This window comes from Lagenorhynchus albirostris, chromosome 2, assembly GCF_949774975.1.
Source record: "Lagenorhynchus albirostris chromosome 2, mLagAlb1.1, whole genome shotgun sequence".
Taxonomy (NCBI): Eukaryota; Metazoa; Chordata; class Mammalia; order Artiodactyla; family Delphinidae; genus Lagenorhynchus; species Lagenorhynchus albirostris.
Window position 1 is genome coordinate 170,487,605 of NC_083096.1, and position 20,506 is coordinate 170,508,110.

The 20,506-nt window shown below is 48.9% G+C and overlaps 1 protein-coding gene across 3 annotated transcripts; it reads right to left on the reverse strand.

Annotated features, from left to right (window-relative positions):
• Positions 1-134: 134 nt before the first annotated feature.
• Positions 135-16,185, reverse strand: PINK1 (PTEN induced kinase 1). 3 transcript variants are annotated; one of them, XM_060141206.1, is made up of 8 exons: positions 15,742-16,185; positions 10,016-10,297; positions 8,506-8,606; positions 5,082-5,261; positions 4,042-4,205; positions 2,961-3,088; positions 2,389-2,625; positions 135-1,569 (listed from the first exon to the last, which is right to left on the reverse strand). In XM_060141206.1, exons 1-8 carry the CDS (start codon positions 16,135-16,137, stop codon positions 1,312-1,314), a joined length of 1,746 nt encoding a protein of 581 aa, XP_059997189.1. In that variant the 5' UTR covers positions 16,138-16,185; the 3' UTR covers positions 135-1,311. The 3 variants fall into 3 exon arrangements, with proteins under 3 accessions (XP_059997189.1, XP_059997188.1, XP_059997190.1); XM_060141205.1 differs by having other exon boundaries at positions 5,082-5,264; positions 15,742-16,184; XM_060141207.1 differs by lacking the exon at positions 5,082-5,261.
• Positions 16,186-20,506: the final 4,321 nt, after the last annotated feature.

Consider the following 20,506-nt stretch of genomic DNA (forward strand, 5'->3'; position numbering starts at 1 on the left):
TTTAGGCAATAGTTGTGTTCCTAAAAAGCATGTGTAAAGTTGTATGTAAAATCCCTTCCCCGTCATTGATCGTTTGTCTTTGTGGCGTAAGAATCACTCTTAGAGCCAAGTATTCAGTTCCAGGCACATACATGTTCTGCAGTTGTAAATATGCATTTAATGCTTCACAATTCCTGTAAGAAACACTCGTCAGAAGGGGAGAATTAGCAAGTTTAAAACACTACTGTTAATTCCCATTTCATCAGTCACGTTAGCTCCGCTAGACTCAATTCAGTAGCTGGACGAGCTCCGTGGCGATGCTTCCTCCAGAGCACCCTCAGAGCTGTTCCAGGACGCGTGACTGAAGTGCAGAGGCTCCCACATCTCAGGCCTCACTTCAGCGTTTTTCACTCTGATACCTGCATACCCTGACCTGTGCGAACGTTTGCCTTAGCGCAGGTAACACGCAGACTCTAACGTGGAACGCAGGTCTGACCCGCCTCAGCTCGGCCTCACCTGCTCGGTCACTAACTTTTCAGAGGTCTGTGAAGATAGGACACGAGCTTAAGGTGGGACTTTTTGGTCAGCAGCTTACACCCGAGTAGCCCCTCGCCTGGGACAGCGGGCTCATTCCTTTGGATTTGTACGCAAGAGCTAGTCACATATTTATTTAGCGCTGATACACAAAGGGGCCTGGGGATTAGCCAGCGTTTCTTTTTAGAGTTAGTCAGGCCCTCTGAATTCGTCCAGACGAGGGGTTGGCAAACTTGGCCTGTGGGTCAGTCTGGCCTGCTGCCTGTTTTTTGTAGGCCTGCAAGCTAAGAACAGTTTTTACGTTCAAGTGGTTGGAAACAATTGAGACTATTTAGTGACACGTGAAATCCAAATCTCAGTGTCCCTAAATGAAGCTTTACTGGGAAGCCGCCACACTGACTTGCTTACATATTTAAGGCTGCCTTTGCGCTGCAATGGCAGAGTTGAGTAGCTGCAACAGCCTGAGTACTGGCCCTCTACAGACAAAGTTTGCCGACCTCTATCCAGACCAGTTTCTTCATTTTAGAGGTAAGAGAACTTCAGTCCACACAGGTTATATGCTGCATCAAAATCACACTGCTTGAGTGCGTCAGCAGCTAGACTGTGAACTCGAGCTGTTCCTTCCGCTTGCCAAACCCGAGGCCTTCTCTCTGGCTGGCTGGCCCACCCTGCACCATCTTTTCTCCTGACCGACTCCCACACCCCTCACCTAGGAGCCCCTCCCTCAGCATTCACAGACCATCACGACACAGATACTGGAAGTTATTTTAGTAATTCATTCACCAGCTCCATCAGCTATCACAGGGCCGCCCTCCACGAGCAGAGGAGGAGGGCTGCCTGACTCAGCGCTTCATACTCCAGGTTGGCCAGGAATAACATCTTCATTCTTGTTTCCACACAGTTCTTCTCTGCAAGCCTGTTGGCCAGCAGAGTGGCGGCTGACTGTTGGAGCAGCCAGCCAATCATCTTGTCTGGTTTCAGGTCCTTCAAGGCTAGAGTACGTTCACCCCAGAGGCTTAAATGAAGCAGGTTAGCAGCTACTCGGGCAGATGGCCTCTGTAACGGGAAGGGAAGCTGATGTTTAGAACCTGTGACAAAGTCTTCACCCACAGCCTGCTTTGTTAATGCATCCTCGTTGCGGGGCCTTCCCTTCTCTGACCCCGAGCAAATTCTTCTCCACCCTTCTCTCTCCTACAATGCCCTGCACTCACCTGACACACACTCCTGGCTTTTCCATGGGTACAAATTGGTGGGGGGCGGGGGGCAGTGTGCATTGCTGGAAGAGCCTCCCCACCCTGGAAGGCCCAGGAGCCGTGTCTGGGGTGAGGGGAGTTGTCACGACTTAATGACGGGCAGCAGCGAGCACCTACCGTGACCGTGACAGCCTGCCGCACACGGTGAGGGGTAAGTGGTAGGACAGGAGTTTGAGCCCTGGTCTGTCCAGGCTGTTGCCACTAAACATGCCACCTCAACTGGACCTGCCACTCCAATCCAGGTTTCAAATATGTTAGCCTTTGTAGTAATTTCACAATGTCCAGATCTCTTAGGAGACGTCATCACATCTGTCTGATTAGATCTCAGCTGATTCTTTTAAGCTGCATCTTCATTAAACATTTCTTAAAACTGCATCTCTTTCCCTCTGAGTAACTTTAAGCAACTAAAACGAAGAGGAGTTGAACTGCTGGAATCCTGACTAATTTGGTGGCCAGCTCCCGTACTCCTATCTATACGCAAGTCTCCTATACTTGGCCTTTACCTTTGTAAGACAGAGGAGCCGCCTGTCCCTCTAGTGCTTGCCCAACCCTGACCTTTACTCTGGAACATGGACCGAGGTCTCCATCCACACAATCCCTGTAAACCTGGGGATGGCCTCACCTTGCTGGCGTCTCGCTGGAGCAGCGACCTCACCAGCTGTCTCACCTCCGGAGGCACCGACTCGGGCAGTGCTGGCAGCTGAGCTTCTTGGTAACTGCGGCTTTCAAGGTGGGCCCTGCCCTGGCCGTAAAAGGGATTGGGGAGCCCGAAGATTTCGTAGGCGAGCGCTCCCACCGCCCAGGCATCAGCCTTGCTGTAGTCGATCACTGCCCGGGGGCCAGGGCAGGCTGTGGACACCTGCTCAGAAAGCAACCGGTGAGCACTCATGCTGCTGGTACTCCTAAACTATTCATGCTCCTGCACAGCACCCAACTCACAGACTAATCTGAACTCTGTCCCAGGCAACCCAGAACCTGAGGGAACTGTAGCTCAGATGCAGGAGAATCTGCTCAGCTCTGCTTGGGGCTGACAAAACGCACATCTCCTGGAACATCAGATCCAGATTTAAGCAAAGAGGCAGGGAAGGGACTTCTGATACATTGTGGGTCAGAGAAGATGAAAGTGTTGAGTAAACAGGAAACCTGGTGGGAGAGGCTCTGCTGACGGCACCCGACACGCTCAGCAGGACTCACCTCAGGGGCCATCAGGCAGCCGTTTCCACCACGGTCCACATACCAACTGGTGAAAGGCAACTGCAGGCCGACACGCTCATCAGCCAGGCAGCAGCCGAAGTCTGTGATCACCAACCAGGGGCAGCCGTCTGCAGACGGACAGGCAGAGGTGAGTGGCCGAGTCTCCCCCACCAACCCACCCCCCGCCCGAGGTCCTGTTTCCACTAAAGCCACCCTCTGGATGTGGGTACGAGGGGCTCACAGGGACTCCGTGTTGACCCAGGAGCACAGGCCAGCAAGGCCTGGACAGCTGCCCACTCGCCGGAGAGCTGAGCGGGGCCAGCCACACAAGTACAGATGTGCCTCTAGGAAATCAAGATCCCCAAGCAAAGAACGGGATAAAATTTGTCCCAATCTAAATAATCTAGTAATTGGAGCTCTCCCAAGATCGAAGGAGCAGCTCTTGTTTTACTGATCAGGTGGTGCTGGCTCAAATGACCGCCAAGAGCCTTTGAACTTGAAACCTCAAATCCAAACCTAAAAAACAGGTGCGTTATGAATTAGTTATTTGTAAAAGGATTCATACAGACTTCCTTTAAAAAGCCAGTTCCTCTAGAATTGCATATTTAATTATCTCAAATCTTCTAGTTCAAAATTGACCAGCGGTATGGCTCTCTTTTACAGGATCCCCAGGCAAGTGACCATCCAGCTTCACTTGAGTGCTTCCAGTGACGGGGAGCTCACTGCCAGGGGCAGCTGGGCTGACATTCAAGTAGTGCTCACTGTTTGAAAATTCTTTCTTATATTAAGCTGAAGTCTACCTCTCTTTCACTTTATTCAAGAAAATGTCCACCACTGAGGTTTCTGTTCTGTAAGCGGACAACCGAAAGGAACCTGGGAACCGTTAACCACCACTCCACGGGTCCTACACAGAGAACAAAAACCTCCATCTTGAAGGAGGGAGTGCTCATCTCTTGTGTACAGAGCTAAGACACAATAACTTAGAACATAAAAATCAAAAAAGACCCAAAGGCTCCTAAACGTCCCCAGACCTAAAGTCCAGTGTGCCCTGGACCGCCTGGAGGTGCAGCGGGGCAACTACCTGCGTCTGGCTCCACGAGGACGTTGTCGGATTTCAGGTCTCTGTGTGCGACGCCCTGCTGCACCAGGTGAGCCACCCCTTCCAGGAGCTGCAGAGTCATCACGGTGGCCAGGCGGGGGCTCGGGCTGTTCCCACGAAGATACTGGCGCAGGGTACAGGAGTAGCTGGCAGAGAGGGCAACAGGGGCTCGGCTACTGTGCACCAAGGATCCCGAGCACCTTATTTCCTATTAGCGTGATGGCCTTTCCTCTTCTTTTTTTTTTTTTTAATTTTATTTATTTATCTTTTATTTATTTATTTTTGGCTGTGTTGGATCTTTGTTGCTGCACACGGGCTTTCTCTAGTTGCGGCAAGCGGGGGCTACTCTTCATTGCAGTGCGTGGGTCTCATTGTGGTGGCCTCTCGCTGCGGAGCACAGGCTCTAGGCGTGCGGGCTTCAGTAGTTGTGGCTCGCAGGCTCTAGAGCGTAAGCTCAGTAGTTGTGGCTCGCGGGCTCTAGAGCTCAGGCTCGGCAGCTGTGGCACACGGGCTTAGTTGCTCCATGGCACGTGGGATCTTCCCGGACCAGGGCTCGAACCCATGTCCCCTGCATTGGCAGGCGGATTCTTAACCTCTGGGCCACCAGGGGAGCCCCTCCTCTTCTTCCTGAACATTTTGATTTCCTTTTTCCCCAAGTATCCTTTCTGTTCCCACCCACCATCTTGAAATTAGGAAGTAAGAGCTGGGGCCTCACTATTAAAAGTAACAGTACAGATGCTTGTTTCCTTAAAAACCCATACGGCAATGCCAGGGGTGCAGGGACGGAGGAAGGAGAACAGTTTATGTTAAGAAACCAGGTGAGGTAAGCATAGAGGGGGCAACAGCCAAAGGTACTAACAGCACTAGGGGAAAAGTATGTTCTGACTCAACACGTGTTTGTTTTCATGAAAAGTTGTCCTAAAGGGACAAATGTCCTCCCAGAGGGCGGGGATCCCTCTTCCCTGCAACCCCGGGCTCCAGGCATGCTGCTCACTACAGGGCCTGCCACACCCGACACTTACTTCTTCATCACAAGGAAGAGAGTCCGCCCGTGGCCCAGGCCTTCGGGGTGAAGGCGCGGGGGCAGCACGTCAGGGTAGTCGAGCAGGGCCCCTGGCAGCAGTGGCACAGACGACGTGAAGGCGCGGAAGACGCGGATGACGTTGGGGTGTGCGGCCAGCTGCTTGGGACCCCCCTTGGATCTTCTTTTTCAGCCAAGTGGGACAAACATGAGGCCAGTAGCAGATATGACACTTGGAAATATAACAGTCTAAGGCCACATTCAATACTGACATGCATTTATGCGCCCAGCTAGCTCCTCGTATCAACTCTGCCCCAGGTGCAGAGCCTGGTTTTGGAAGGAAAACCCACAATGACTCATTGCATTCAGTGACTCCACCAGTCCGTCCACTGTCCATCCATCCCAGGTGGCAGAACACAGTGGAGGAGACCCTGGAATCAGACTGCCTGGGATTGAATCCCACCCCTGCCACTCCAAGTCCTTGGCCAAGTTGCTTAACTTCTCTGGACTCAGTCTCAAATGCAAAAGGGGGACAAGGTGGTAACATACCTCAAGAAGTTGTTAATGCTTGTAAAGGACCTAGAATCTCCTCGATTCCAAGTTCTAGCATAACACTTGGCATGGAGTATGAGCCCAATAAACCTTTGAGTGAATGAATACACATGCAGTTCATAGTAGAGATGTCACCTGCTGCCATGCCCACACCTACCGCTCAGACACAATGGCCACGTTTGGGATTGCATGACCAGGGCTGCAAAACCACCTGCCCCTGGCTCAGAGCTGCTGGGACTAAGGGTGAGCACCTACTCCAAGGGCAACAAGCCTGCAGTCATGTCTGAGGCCCAGTGGCTGGCAGGAAAAGGGGAGAGTCTCTCTTTGTGGAGCGAGTGAGTGAGTGAAGAAACGTGGCAGTACCTGGGCAGTCAGCAATGGAGCTGAGGGTGAAAGGATGCGGTTACAGAACAGGACCCTACGGGGCCTTCCCCCGTATCCTCTGCTTTAGCTCCTCTCCAGAGTGCCTGGATAACAGTATCTGATGCACATTCCTGAGCTGTTTTACAGATGTGATAACCCCCCACCAAATGGAAGGTGCTAACTACTTGATGACCGTGGGCTCATGGCCCCCAGACCTACTGGCGCCTAAGGACTGATAATGTTAACCCCTGTGACACCACCCTGTCACCTCACCATTAACCAGTCAGAGAACTGTGCACGAGCCAATCACATACCCTGTGACCCCCTTCCCCTCCCCTCCCCTGGCCTTTAAAAACACTTTGCTGAAACCCTTGGCGGAGTTCGGGGTTTTTTGGGCATGAGCCACCCTTCTTGCACGGCCCTGCAATAAACCTTTCTCTGCTCCAAACTCCGATGTTTCAGTATTGTTTGCCCTCACTGTGCTTTGGGCACAGGAACTTGAGGCCTGAGGGAAGCCAGAGGTGTAGCCATGGGTAGGAAATAAGGACGCTGGGTGGCAGAGGAGGAGGATGGAGCAGAAGCCCAGAGACATCAAGACAACACAGAGAGTTCGACACATGCTCTGTCTTCAGAGCTGCCTCAGTTCCGAGCTTTGAAGCCGGTCCACCATGTGGCCTCGTACAGCTCCTCTGGACTCCACCCAAATGGGCCCCTGTCCTAGGCGATCAAAGGAATCAAAGCATTGTTCCTAGCCTGGGCCCATTAGGGCCAGTGGGAGAGTCAGGATCACAGCACAAGGCTGTCAGTGCCACAGTGGGAAAGCGCTGCCTGGTTGTCACGAGAGCCCAGAGGAGGCGTGTGGCTGTGCTGGGGAGACGCGCGTGTGTGTTTGTGTGTATATATAGAACTGGAGCAGGACGGGAGTGTGTGTGTGTGTGCGTGTGTGTGTGGTGTGTGTGTGTGTATAGAACTGGAGCAGGACCGGAGTGTGTGTGTGTGTGTGTGTGTCTAACTGCACACACAAGAGGCCTGTGTGCATCTGGTAAGGGCATATGAATTCACCACGGTGGAGCACAGGGTGTGAACAGGAGAAGATCAGAAATCAGGTGGGAGAAGCAGCCCCAGGAGCAGATCACAAGGGCTGAGTCTGAGGTCCTTAGAGGAGCAAGGCTAGGAAGAAATCCACCCAGTGTTCTCAGGGTCTTGGAGTCTTTCTCCTGAGACAGAGTTGATGTCATCAGTACTTTAGGTAACAGACCTTCTGCCATATTCATCTAATCATTCCGCAGACATTCACTGAGCTGTTGGGTGTACACAGTAAACAAACACAAAAGCCCTGCCCTCAGAGAGCTTTCAGTGCAGCCACAGAGACGATGAATAAAGAAGACAAAGACATCTACGATTTAAGGACAGATGGAGATAAATGCTGTGAAAAAACTAAAGTGGGTAGAATACTGGAGAGTGACAGGTCTGCACGGCAGCACCATGTCAGCTGGCTGATGCTTCCACCACAAAAGGAAGCACCAGAGGATAAAGTTAGACCCTAGGAACCAGCTGACACCCACCCTTCCCTACAAAGGAATCCGGAGAAGAGGAGGCCAGGGCTAAGCCCACCAAGCAGCTACTTCCCTAGGCCTGCGCCGACCGTCAGTCACACTAGAGCCTTCCAAGCCCTGGAAGGGGTCTTCCACGTATGTTTCCTTAAGTCCCCATTTCCACCTTCTTGCTTCTGATCTACAGACCAACGCTCTAGTAAGTCACCAAAAACGCAGCGGGCCACCTCTTCCCGGGGGTCTGCAAGTACTGAAGGGGGCACAGCGTCTCCTCTGGCACAAGTATTATCTTCTACAACCTGTGGGTTTGCAAAGCCAAGGTGAGCTTCGGCTGCCATCCCGACTCTTCCCTCTGTGGAGGGAGCCTCTTTTCCTACTTCTCTGCCTAGCTAATGGCTATCCATCTTCCAAGAGGCAAACTGTCCCTTCAAGAGGCCTTTCTGAATGGCCCCGAACGCCTGCAACACACACACCTCTGGGCTCCCTCAGCACCTGAGCGTACGCTATTCTAGCACTTACCACGCTAGACTCTGCTCCCGACTTCTCAGGCTCCTCTGTCACATGGAGAACAGGCCATTAAAAAAAAATCTCTTGGCACTATCGGGACACGGCAGCTGTTCGTGAAGTGAGTGTTGCCTCCGCTGGGGACAGAGTTCGATTTGTTTCCACCTGGGCATTACTCAGGCATCAGAAACCAGATCCATTTCCCATGGTTCTGAACTGGGCAGCTCTGGACGGCCTTCTCTCCCTACTCCAGCGTGAGTCGGCCACCTGCATCTTCCACCAGAGTCGGACCGTCTACAGTCTTTCCCAATTAGCCACCAACTGAAAATCCATCACTGACTACACCATTCAGTGAGAATTTATTATCTACTGTGTGTCGTGTCAGACACTGTGCTGAGCGGTGAGGGCACAGGTGGGGATTCTGCTCTGTGTGGTGGGCAGATGGGTGCTTACCTGTGAGCGACTGCTCCATACTCCCCGGCCAAGGCCACTCGACTGGCGGGGACAAGCTCCTGGCTCATTGTGCTGAAGATGGCTTCGCTGGATGAGCCCGCCTGGAACACATCCGTAATGGATCCAGGGTTACACAGGCCCAAGCAAGTCCAGACCCTCCTTATAACCTGGACCAGGACAGCTACTGCCTAGAATTGGTTTTGACCTTCAAGCTAAGATAACCTCTCTGAAGTGGGAGGCCAAGTTGAGTGTCTCCTGGGAGAGAGAGGGCAGAGATGCCATCCATGCCAACCCAGAGGACGCTCCCCACACCTCACACTCTTTGACAGTTCAGGTGCCCACGGCAGGAGGAGGTGTCAAGATGATCAAGGCAGGGGCCCTCCTTCCTGCCATAGGTGCCTCCGGTCACCACCAGGCTCAAACCTGACCACCGAGCACTAACGCTCACCCTTGCAGGCTCCCTTCAGCAGACAGGCCCAGCCTGACAAGCCCCCGCTGGATAAACTCGTGCCGAATCACAGAACAGCCCTCTTCATCACCCAGTAAAAAACACAAAACAAGGAAAAGCACCTTATTTCCCTCATTTCATTATGAACAGCTCTCAGGACTTGTGAAACCTGTCAAGAATCCTTTAAGAATCAAGTCTTTTAGCTTTTGTGAATGCATTTGCTGTCGTGCCCCAACCAGTGGGAGTTTTGATACTAAGACTGGATGTTTCCTAGGTCGAGGATTTGGCTACTTGTTAGCTATCAGCCCAGCGTGGAAGTATAGTCTAATAACCTCCATTCCCCAGATCGAAACCTGAACCTGCATCCTTCAGTGTCCAGCGTGAGCTGTGTGGCTGTGTCCCACCTTAGCCTTGGAAAGATGCCCTGGGCAGGAGGAAACGCATCAGGTCTTGATGAATTTCCTAACCTCTCCTCCCACCGCCCCCCCATGTAATGGCAAGATAAATTACTCTAAATGGACAGAAGTCTTTGTTTTCAGGTGGGAAAAATACTCAATTTCCCAAAGTGTCGAGTTCTGCAAGAGTTGAGAGCAGAGAGGCGACAAGCCAGCCTTGGGTCTGCAGGGGCGGTGGGAGGCGTGCGGCCCCTCGTGCCCAGCGTGGCAGGTCAGGGAGAGAGAGGCCGGTGCAGACTGCAGCCCTGAAATCAACTGATCGGCCTGGACACTTTAGGAACTTGCTACCCAGTGTGGCTCACGGCCCAGCAGCATGGGCATCGCCTGGGGGCTCGTTAGTGGCAGGGGTCGGGTGGGAGTCTCAGGCTCCACCCCGCAGCAGCTGCCCACGATCTATCTGCCTTCTAACCTGACCCCAGGTGATGCGTGGACATATTACAGTCGGAGACATGCTGCTTCAGACTCTTGTGCAAGAGCGTGAGGCACCTGTACTGTGGAGAATCTGTGTTGTTTCCTATCTACTGCCTGGGAAAAAGCGCCGTGAGGTTCCCCCAAGATGGGCATTTTGAGAAACGCCGACTTTAAAGATGGAAGGCCCCACTCTTACCGAGATGTTCCACATCATCTTGATGGCCAAGGGAAAGGCAGGGGCCGGTGGGGCTTGCTCCTCTTCTCGTGGAATGATCTCTGGGCCTCTCCCTGGAAGAAGCCCGATACTCCCCGCCACCTGCTGGTTCTGGGGCAACACAGGCATGGTGGCCTCATAGACAGCGGCACTGCAGCCCTTGCCAATGGACTTCCCGATCAGATACTCCTCCAGCCGGAAACCCTGCCAGCGTCTAGCGTCCAATGGGTCAGGGAGCGGCTTGTTTTTCTGGGTGAAAACTGCCTGTGAAGAAAAAAAGCAGGCACCGTGAGCCAGAGAGCCCAGTAAGGCTTCAGCGAAGGGATGCGGAGGTACAGTGAGGCGAGCTCTTCACTGACAAGACCAAGAGCCAATAAAAACACAACCAAGTTGGGTTTCACTGCTCGTCCTGGGCTCAGGCCATCCTGCTTTCTCTCTCATTACTCAGAATAACTTTTCTCGAAGTGTCACTTCACTGCAGTCACCGAGACAGCCCAACACAGAACATGAATTAGTTAAGAGGTCAGAACTCTCAAATTCTGCAACGGGCACATCACTCCTTTGCTGCCTGTCAAGCTCCCAGCACAAGCTTGGGGGTTTCTGATTATAGAGACGGCTCCTTCTGCAAAGACCTCGGCAGGCAGGTATTGGACGGTTACCAAGAACTGTGTATGGGCAGAAGCATGTGGTCAGCAGCCACCCCTCCCACTTGGGAATGACCTCAGGCTGCTTTTGCAGGCCAGGGGGTAAAATAAGGGGGCTCCCTGGAGCCGAGTCATCAGGTCCTGTTGTTGGGCTGCAGCCCACAGGCCTGCAAGCCTTGTATCTGCCCAGCCTTGAGACGACTGAAGAAAGAGCCTGGAGACAGTGACAAAGACATCAATGGTTTATTGGACGGGGCATCTTACACGTCTGCAGCATAAGGTCCTGGAGCAACATCCCAACGTGTGTGGCAGACAGCAGGCAGGACATGGCAGCAATCTTCACTAATCTTCACTAGTCGGGGGAGAAGGAGGCTACCATTTATAGGGAAATTGGTATCAGGTTGGCTCATCAGTTACCAGGGAAACCGGTGGCTGGGGCATGTCCCTCACAGCCCCTCACGTTAATGACCATCAAGAGGACAGATGTTTCCCTTTAATAAACTAGCAGGTGGAGCTGTTTTGGCCTAAGGCTTAGAACAATCACTAGCTGGGGCAGGGGGCGAGCACCTTCCCGTGAGTAGGATGTAAGTGAAGCAGGGACTGGTCCAGCAGGGGATGTACAGAGAGCAAAAGGACGGCCATCTTGAGTGGCCTGACCATACATCTGTCTTCCTGTCTCTACCTCTTAGGAATCTGGTGGGCCATTCTGTTTGCAGAAAGGAAACAAGAATACGAGAGTTCGGAGGGACATAGATGGAAATGCAGGTGCTGTGGGGATGCACTGGGATCGAGGCTATTTCCCCCAAATCGGGGTTCTTGCCTACTCCAGGCAGGTGACATCATTTCTGCAGTCACCCAAACTCTGCCTTCCCCCTCAAATCCCATCTGACCTGCTGACCCCTCCCTCTTCATGGTTAGTCACTCAGCTCCAGACTCTCCCACTCACGTCCTTCCTTCACCTGCTTCTGAGCCGGATGAAACCACACTGCTTTCACGTGTCACTCATCAGGTTCAAGAACCTGATAGGTTATTCGGTACCTTGTCCTGGTACTTCCTACATGGGAAAATTGTTCTGCAGGCTGGTCTGCACTGTCTGTGCTGGTCTCTCACATGCCTCTCCCTGAACCTTTGCTCAAACTATTCCCCTCTCCCGCCCCCTATTTCTATTGTCTTCACTCTACCTGCTCATCCTTACTCATCCATCAAGTCCGAACTCAAGCTCCTGCTTCCCCTATAACCAGTCCTGACAGCCAGCCCACAGCAACCTTTCCTCCTGGAGGATTCCTAAAGCACTGAGAACCTATGAGCTAACACACCTCGTATGATAACTTCTAATGTTTTTTAAAAACGAAAGTCTGTCTTGCCTTGCCAACTAGTTTCCAAACTCTGTGGAGTGGAAGCAATATCTTGTAGAGTAATCCTTTAGCAACCATGGTTTTGAGAATGAGTTACATGTTTTAAAACTTTTAATTTTGAAATAATTATAGACTCACAGGAAGCAGCAAAAAAAAAAAAAAGTACAAAATGTCCTGTGTACCCTTCACCCAGTTTCCCACAAGTGACATCTTATAAAAAGCACTAGTACAAAGCCCAGGAAAGTGACAACATACGCTACTGTTAACTAGACTACAGACCTTACTCAGTTTTCACTTTTTCTTTTTTGGCCGCGCGCAAGCGGATTCTTAGTTCCCCGACTAGGGATGGAACACGCGCCCTCTGCAGTGGATGCGCAGAGTCTTAACCACTGGACCACCAGGGAAGTCCCTCACCATCTTTTCTGACCTGCATTCTTTCGTGTGTGCACGTGTGCGCACGTGTAACTCTATGCAATTTTATCCCCCGTACAGATACATGCAATCACCACCACAATCAAGACAGCGTGTTCCGTCGCCATAGACTCCTCTGTGCCACCTCTTTGTATTCGGGCCACCCCCACCTGTCCCAGTCCCCTGGCAACCAGTGATCTGTTCTCCATCTCCACAGTTTTGTCATTTCAAGACTGTTATATAAATAGAATCGCACAGGATGTAACCTTTCGGAACTGACTTTTTTTCACTAAGCATAATGCCCTTGAGGTTCATTTAGGTTGTTACCTATCGATGGCTGACTCCTTGTTATTGCTTAGTATTCCACTGTATGGCTGTACCAGGGTTTGTTTAACAATTCACCTGCCGAAGGATGTTTGGGTTTTTAATATTTTGCTATTATGAATGATGCTGCCGTGAACATCTGTGTTTAAAAATTATTCTTAAGAATTGTGGTAAAATACACATAATTGGCCATTTTAACCATTTTAAGTGTGCAGTTCAGTGGCACTAAGTACAGTCACACTGTTGTGTAGCCATCACCACCATCCATCTCCAGAACTTTTTTCATCTTGCAAAACTGAAATTCTATACCAATAAACAGTGACTCCCCAGCCCCTCTCCCCAGCCCTTGTTCACTTTCCATCTCTATGAATTTGACTAAATACCTCATATAAGTGGAATCATACAGTACTTGTCTTTTTGTGCCTGGCTTATATCACTTAGCATAATGTCCTCAAGCTCCTCCACGTTGTTGCATGTGTCGGAATTTCCTCTCTTTTTAAGGCTGAATAATATTCCATTGTATGTATATAGCACATTTTGCTTATTTTTCACCCACTGATGGACACTTGGGTTGCTTCCATCTTTTGACTACTCTGAATAATGCTATGAACGTAGGTGTACGAGTATCTGTTCAAGTCCCTGCTTTCAGTTCTTTTGAATATATACTCAGAAGTGGAATTGCCGGGATATGGTAACTCTATTTTTAATTTTTTGGGGGAACTGCCATACTGTTTTCCATAGCAGCTACTCATGTACAGTTTTTTGTGTGAACATAAGTTTTCACTTCTCTGGGTAAACGCCCAAGGCTGCAATGGCTGGGTCCTACAGCGAATACATGTTTAGCTTTGTAAGAAACAGCCGACTATTTTCCAGAGTGGCTGCACCATTTTATATTCTCACCATTGGTCCAGTTTCTCTGCATCCTCACAGGCATTTGCTACTATCACTGATTTTAAAATTTTAGCTGTTCTAATAAGCATACAGAGATACCACCTTGTATGTTTAACTTGCATTTCCCTAGTGGCTAGTGATGTTGGACATCTTTTCATGTGCTTATTTGGCATCTGTATCTCCTCTTGGTGAAATATATATTCATGTCTTTTGCCTATTTTATATAGGCTTTTTTTTTCCCCCAAATGCTTTCCAAATGCATCTAAAGGCACTGGTCAGTGTTCTACCCCAGTATGACACCATACAGAATTTTAGCACTAGAGTTGCCAGATCTGGTGATTTTCTTTCAAAAGAAGCCAAATGCCCGAATTTTTAAAATTAATTGGCAACTAATTAAAAATTTTAAGTCACAGAAAGGTGAAGTGTGAGGAAAGGACATGGAGGATGGTAAGCTTAGGGGGTCAAGCTCCTCGGTTTAAAAACAGCCTCCCTAATTTTAAGTAGGATTTGTCAAGTTGGCCGACCTTGGCTTCTGCCAGTTGAGCTGTAGCAAAAGACAAGTACAGAGGCTGGGGACTAGGTCAGGTGTCACCTGTAGCCCCAAAGGGGACAGCGCAAATGTGAGACACTCTGGTGATGAGTAACACGAACTGGGCTGAAAACCAGGAAACATGGGAGACACTGCTTGGTTTTCAACCAGCTGTGTCCTTGGGCAAGTCACCCCACCTTCCATGACCTCAGCGCTAAGCTGTGAAATGCAGGGGCTGTACTAACTCAGTGTTTCCAAACCCCAGGAAGAACGACCTCCCTGGAAGAGGAGGGGATCCTGCCAGCAGATGGCCTTCAGACTTGAACTCAACAATGGTTCTTCCTTGGGTGTCCAGCCTGCCCACCTACCCTGCAGATTTTGGACTTGCCAGCCTCCAGAACGGCAGAGCCAATTCCTTCAAATAAATCTCCCTTTTTATAAACACATCCTATTGGCTCTGTTTCTCTGAAGAAATACAGATTTTGGTTGAGCAGAAACAGAATTCTCTGAGCTATTTAAAACATTTAAAAAGCCCAAGAACCTCTGTGTCTCTAGACACCTTTGATAACTCTATGCAGGTTAACTAAAACCCATTAGGTCTGTTTTCTCCTGCTGTTCTTGCTTTTTACTGTGGCTTCAGTTATGTCACTAATTGGCTAAACTGGATGCAGCCTGGCTGGCACAGTGGTTTAAGGGCACAGGCTCTGGAAAGTCAGACTTGGGGCACTGCCCTTTATTAGCTGTGTGACTTCAGCAAGTTACTTCACCTTTCACCTCTCTGAGTATGTTTCCCCATCCATAAATTGTGGATGACAGGCACCTCAGGAATAGAAGTGTTATTATGATTTAGTTGTCCTTAAATTTTAGAAAATTTATGGAAAGTCATGGCCTCGGTGCAAGAGGAGCTATAATTAACATATCTTTTAAAACATGCTTAGGAAGGGAAGACAGTAAAACAAAAGTGAGGTCCTGGCCGAGTATGAGGAGATCAGTAACAAAGAAAATGAGCCTTAACCAATGACTGCCCAGAAATTCCAGCTCCAAGATAAACCTTGAGGGGCTTCCCTGGTGGCGCAGTGGTTGAGAATCTGCCTGACGATGCAGGAGACACGGGTTCGAGCCCTGGTCTGGGAAGATCCCACATGCCGCGGAGCAACTGGGCCCGTGAGCCACAACTACTGAGCCTGCGCGTCTGGAGCTTGTGCTCCACAACAAGAGAGGCCGCGATAGTGAGAGGCCCGCGCACCGCGATGAAGAGTGGCCCCTGCTCGCCACAACTAGAGAAAGCCCGCGAAAAGAAACGAAGACCCAACACAGCCAAAAATAAATAAATAAAATTAAAAAAAAAGCAGAGTGTGTTAAATATTACAATTAAATCTTAAAAAAAAAAAGATAAATCTTGACCCAGGGCCCCAAATCAGTACATGCCTCCCAGCCCCGCCCCTCACAACACCCACACGCTTAGCCCACGCGCTTAGCCCCGCCCCCCAACCTGACTCCCGCCCGCCTGTGCTCCGGCCCCAGCTTCGGCCCCCGCCCGCAGCCAGAGCTCACCTGGATCTCCTCACAGGCCGAGGCCGCCCGACGGCCCTCCGCTTGCTTCTCCTCTATGAGACCCAGACCCAGCCCGAAGGCCAGAAAGACGGCCCGGCCGCAAGGGCCCGCGCCGCCCCGCGGCCGCCCCACGAACTGCCTCTGGAGCCGCGCCGCCAGCCCGGCCACCGACTGGCGGAAGAAGCGGTAGCGGCCGGGGAGCCCGAGCCCGAGCCTGCGCGGCTCCGCGCCGGGTCCCGCGGCCTGGCCCGGGCGCTCCCCGCGACCCCAGCCCGCCGCGGGGCCCGGCCGCTCCGGTCGCCCCCAGCCGTAGGTCGGGCCAGGCTTGGCCGTGAAGCGCAGTAGCAGCGCTCGGCCCAGCTGCAGGCCCCGGCCCAGCGCCTGTCGCACCGCCATGGCTCCGCAGCCAGGTCTTCCCGGAGCCGCAGGCGCCGGTGACGCCGGACAAAACAACAAACTTCGGGGGCGGCGCCTCTGCGCAGGCGCGGTCGCTAATGGGCGGGGCCGTCACTCTGGTTTCCTGGCTGGGCGCGCGAGGGCGCTGTGCGCGCACTTGCGCGGCGGTTAGTTTCTTGCGCTTTTGGACCCAGGGTCTAGGAGTCGCGTGTCAGGGTGGTCCTCAGTGTGAACATCGCTGGTTCTGGGCAAAATCGAATAATTAAGAAGGGAAACATATTTATTATCATCCACCGTGCCAGACTCTTTACATTTGTTAATTTTCCCACCAATGAGATAGGAATGTCATTTTTATAGATACGAAAACAGGCATGGAGAGGGCAGTGAGGGACCCAGGTCGTATGTGTCAGAGCTGAGGTTAAAGTTCACGTTGCCCTGATTGTTGGGTCCTTGTCTCCCAGTGCCCTTAGGCTCCTTTCAACAAGCCCACGGTCCCTGCTGACTTCTTAGGACTCCAAGAGAAATCGCACCCAAAGGCCACATTTTTCAGATTAGTGAACTGAGTCCCCGAGACGTGGAGCGACTTGCCCAATGTCGCACAGCTTGTTAGTGGCAGAGCCCTGTTACCCAAAGTTGCTGTTAGAAATGGCCGTTAAAGGGATTCGTACTGATTTCTTTTTTCTTGCCTTTTTTTAAATGGGAATTTTCAAACACAATATTGGAATAGTATAGTGAACCCCATGTACCCATTACCCAGCTTCAACAATTCTCAACAACTGGCCGTTATTTTATTCATCTATGCATACCTTCCTATGCCCCATTCCCCCAACTTTAAAGCAAATCCCAGACATCGTATTGTAATGACTTTATATTATAAATACCTAAGTATCTATTGCTAAGTGATAACTCTTTTAAAGAAGGCATAAACAATATTATTATCACCTCTGAAAATATTAACATTAGCTCCATAATATCATTTACTATCCAGTCAATATTCAGATTTCCCTGCTGTTTTGTCTTATTTTACAGTTATTCAAACTGGGATCCAGACAAGGCCTACATGATTTATTTGGTCAGTGGGTTATTCTTTAACAAGGGACTATGCCTTCCCCGGGCTAAGGAGGTATATTTTGTGGTGCTGCCATTTTAAAAACGTTGCTGTAATCATGGCTACCTCTATTCTCTTTACCCCTAAGGATAGTTGTGGGTAAGAGGCCCTGGAAGAGATGTAGAATGTTTTTGTAGGTGTAGCCCTGTATCTCTGTGTGTGACAGGTGAGCTTCAGGGCAAGGAGACATTTGTCTGGCCTGAGACCCACCTCAGCATTGCTTGGGTAGAAAGGCACAGCCTAATCCATTTATTTTTGGGCTCATTTGCAACGTTCAGCACAGCTCTGGTTCTGTGCTGTAGAGTAAGTAGGGATAGGAGTAAATACGAATAATAAGGCAACTGCAAAAAGATCCATCTTTGAATTGGTGAATTTAAACATATTGAAATATATATATATATATAAAGTGGGGAGCTGGTAATTTTACTTTTTAGTTTATGTATGCATTTACCTATAGAAATGCATACATAGTTTCCCCAAGAATGTTTATAGCAACACTATTCCATATAGTGTAAAACTAGAAACAACTCAAATGGCCATCTACAGTAGACTGGATAACTTGTGGTATATTCACCCAGTGGAATACTAAACAGCCATAAAAGTGTCTACAGCTGTAGGCAACAACATGGATATATGTTATAAATATACTGATCAGTTAAAGAAGGCAAACATAAAAAGCAATAAATACTACGTGATTCCATTTATATAAAGCTCAAAGGCCGACAAAATTAATCTACAGTGTTAGAGGCCAGGATAGTGGTTGCCCTTGGAAGGGTAGTTGCTGGAAGGAGACTTGAAGAGGCTTTTGGAATGCTGGTGATGTTTTCTTTCCTAATCCGGGTATGCTCATGTCATGAAAATTCACCTAGATGTACACTTTGATTTGTGCAATTTTCTGTGTGTAATATTTCTGTAAACATTTTACATAAAGCTTTTTAACATAATGAAAGCGTTTTTGAAAAATTCAGTCTATCTTGTCCCTCTCCCCTTCCCTCTTCCCACTGGTAACCACTAGTTTGTTCTCTAAATCTGCAACTCTGTTTCTTTCTTGTTATATTCACTAGTTTGTTTTATTTTTTTAGATGCCACATGTAAGTGATATCATACAGTATTTGTCTTTCTCTGTGTGACTTATTTCACTAAGCATCATATACCCTCCAAGTCCATCCATGTTGCTGAAAATGGCAACATTTCATTCTTTTTTTTCAGTAGAGTAGTATTCCATTGTATGTACATACCACATATTCTTTATCCATTCTTCTGTTGACGGACACTTAGGGGTAGGGGATTAAGAGGTACAAACTATTATGTATAAAATAAATAAGCAAAAAGGGTATATTGTACAACACAGGGAATATAGACAATATTCTGTAATAACTATAAACTGAATATAACCTTTAAAAATTGTGACTCACTATGTAGTACAACTTATATAATATTGTACATCAACTATACTGCAATAAAAAATTTAAAAAATAGACACAAAAAAAGAAAAGGTGGAAGCAAATTTAAAAAATAAAATAAAGCATTTTGAGGGAATTCCCTGGCTGTCCAGTGGTTAGCACTCTGAGATTTCACTGCCGAGGGTCCGTATTCAATCCCTGGTTGGGGAACTAAGATCCCGCAAGCTGCACGGCGCAGCATGGCCAAAAAAAAAAATTCAGTCTAACTCATTCATGTTCTCAAATTTTTTGAAAAATGAACTTAGTTTGAATAGTGTGATAAAGTTCACAGAATTTACTTAATTGTCATTGCACTCAGTGGTTTCAAACAACAAATAATTTTAATAATGAGCTTTGTTGTATCATAGGCCTCGAGTTGAACTTTGCTCTGCTGTAGCACACATCTCAGTCAGCGTTTTCCTGAAAGAACAAAGGATGGGACTTTCCACTGTTTATGGCCAGCCAACATTAGGGAGCATCTTCACTTTGATTCTTCTGATGATGGTGTGATAGAAAAGGCAGGACACCAGGAGAGAGCAAGCAAAAGGCTTCATACTCCTTCCTTCCTGCTTAAATATGAAATTAAGGGACATGTAAATAGCAGGTGTTGCTGGAGGGATCTTCAATTATCTGAAGAGTTCTGGTCCCAAGCTTGCTTGGCCATGGTGTGGACCCCTGGCTGGAGACAGGTGGCCAACTGTTTCAGCAGTTTGTGTGTTCTGATCTCTCCTATGGGGAGAAATGGCAGGCTCCTTGTCATATGCAATCATATTTATTTGGGAGAGACATAAATAAATAAGTAGATGAATTTCCTTCCAATTTATTTATAGAGGCACATGGAAATCAGATATTATCTTTAATTTTTTGATCAATCTCAGAGAATTTTAAATTGCAATTTTAAAATGTTCCGTTGAAATTGTCCTTTGGAGAAAGGTAAGGAAGAGAAGGTTGGAGAAACTTCACACTCCAGTGACCGCAGGCTCAACCATGGAAACTTAGTCAGTTGGGGCAAAGATCTCCTTTAAAGTTTAAATCTACCCATCTGCTGTGTGTCATTATCATTACAGCTCTTTAATGTTTACTGAGAAGGAACAAGAAGTTCTCTGAGATATTTAATATTTTGACGAAAAGGATTTTCTTTACTCTCCTAGGAATGTAACCTTTTACCATAAGGCTTGTAATGACTATGCAGCTTGTAAGACATTCACTAAAGGGACATTGCATTAATGTTTTTGAGTTAAAGAGTGCAGTTGTTATTGGCCTTTGGGTTTGTTTCCCTAAGCAGCAAATAAACCTGCTGAACCTCTGATGCTTAATCTACCCACGTGTAGAAATGAAATGTCCAGGCTCATATTAATTAACTATCCATTGTAGACAGTGCAGTTTCTTGTTCAACAGAGAGCACTGGACTCATTCATTTCTCCTTCTGTAGAAAAATCTAAGGTGCTTGTGACACGTCTAAACCAAGCACAGTGTGAAGCTCAATTCTTCAGCAGACCTCTGTATAGAAAGGGCAAGCAAAACAAAACAAAACAGAAAAAAAAAACAAAAGAAAGGGCAAGCAAGTGGATTTCTATACAGAGAAGCTTCCAGCAGGGATCACAGGGTTCCATGCTCTCCCTTCTCAGGGTAGAGATACAGCCTTATTGTGTGGGCCCCAGGGGCTGCCTTTCGTAGGGATCACGACCCTGATTCCACTGTCCTCATCTGTCCTCCTGAGAAGGAAGTCTTCCATGGTGGTACCATGTCTCAGGTCTCAGGGGAATCATCCTGAGTTTCTCCCATAATGGTATCCCACACAGGTGAATTCAGGGGTACG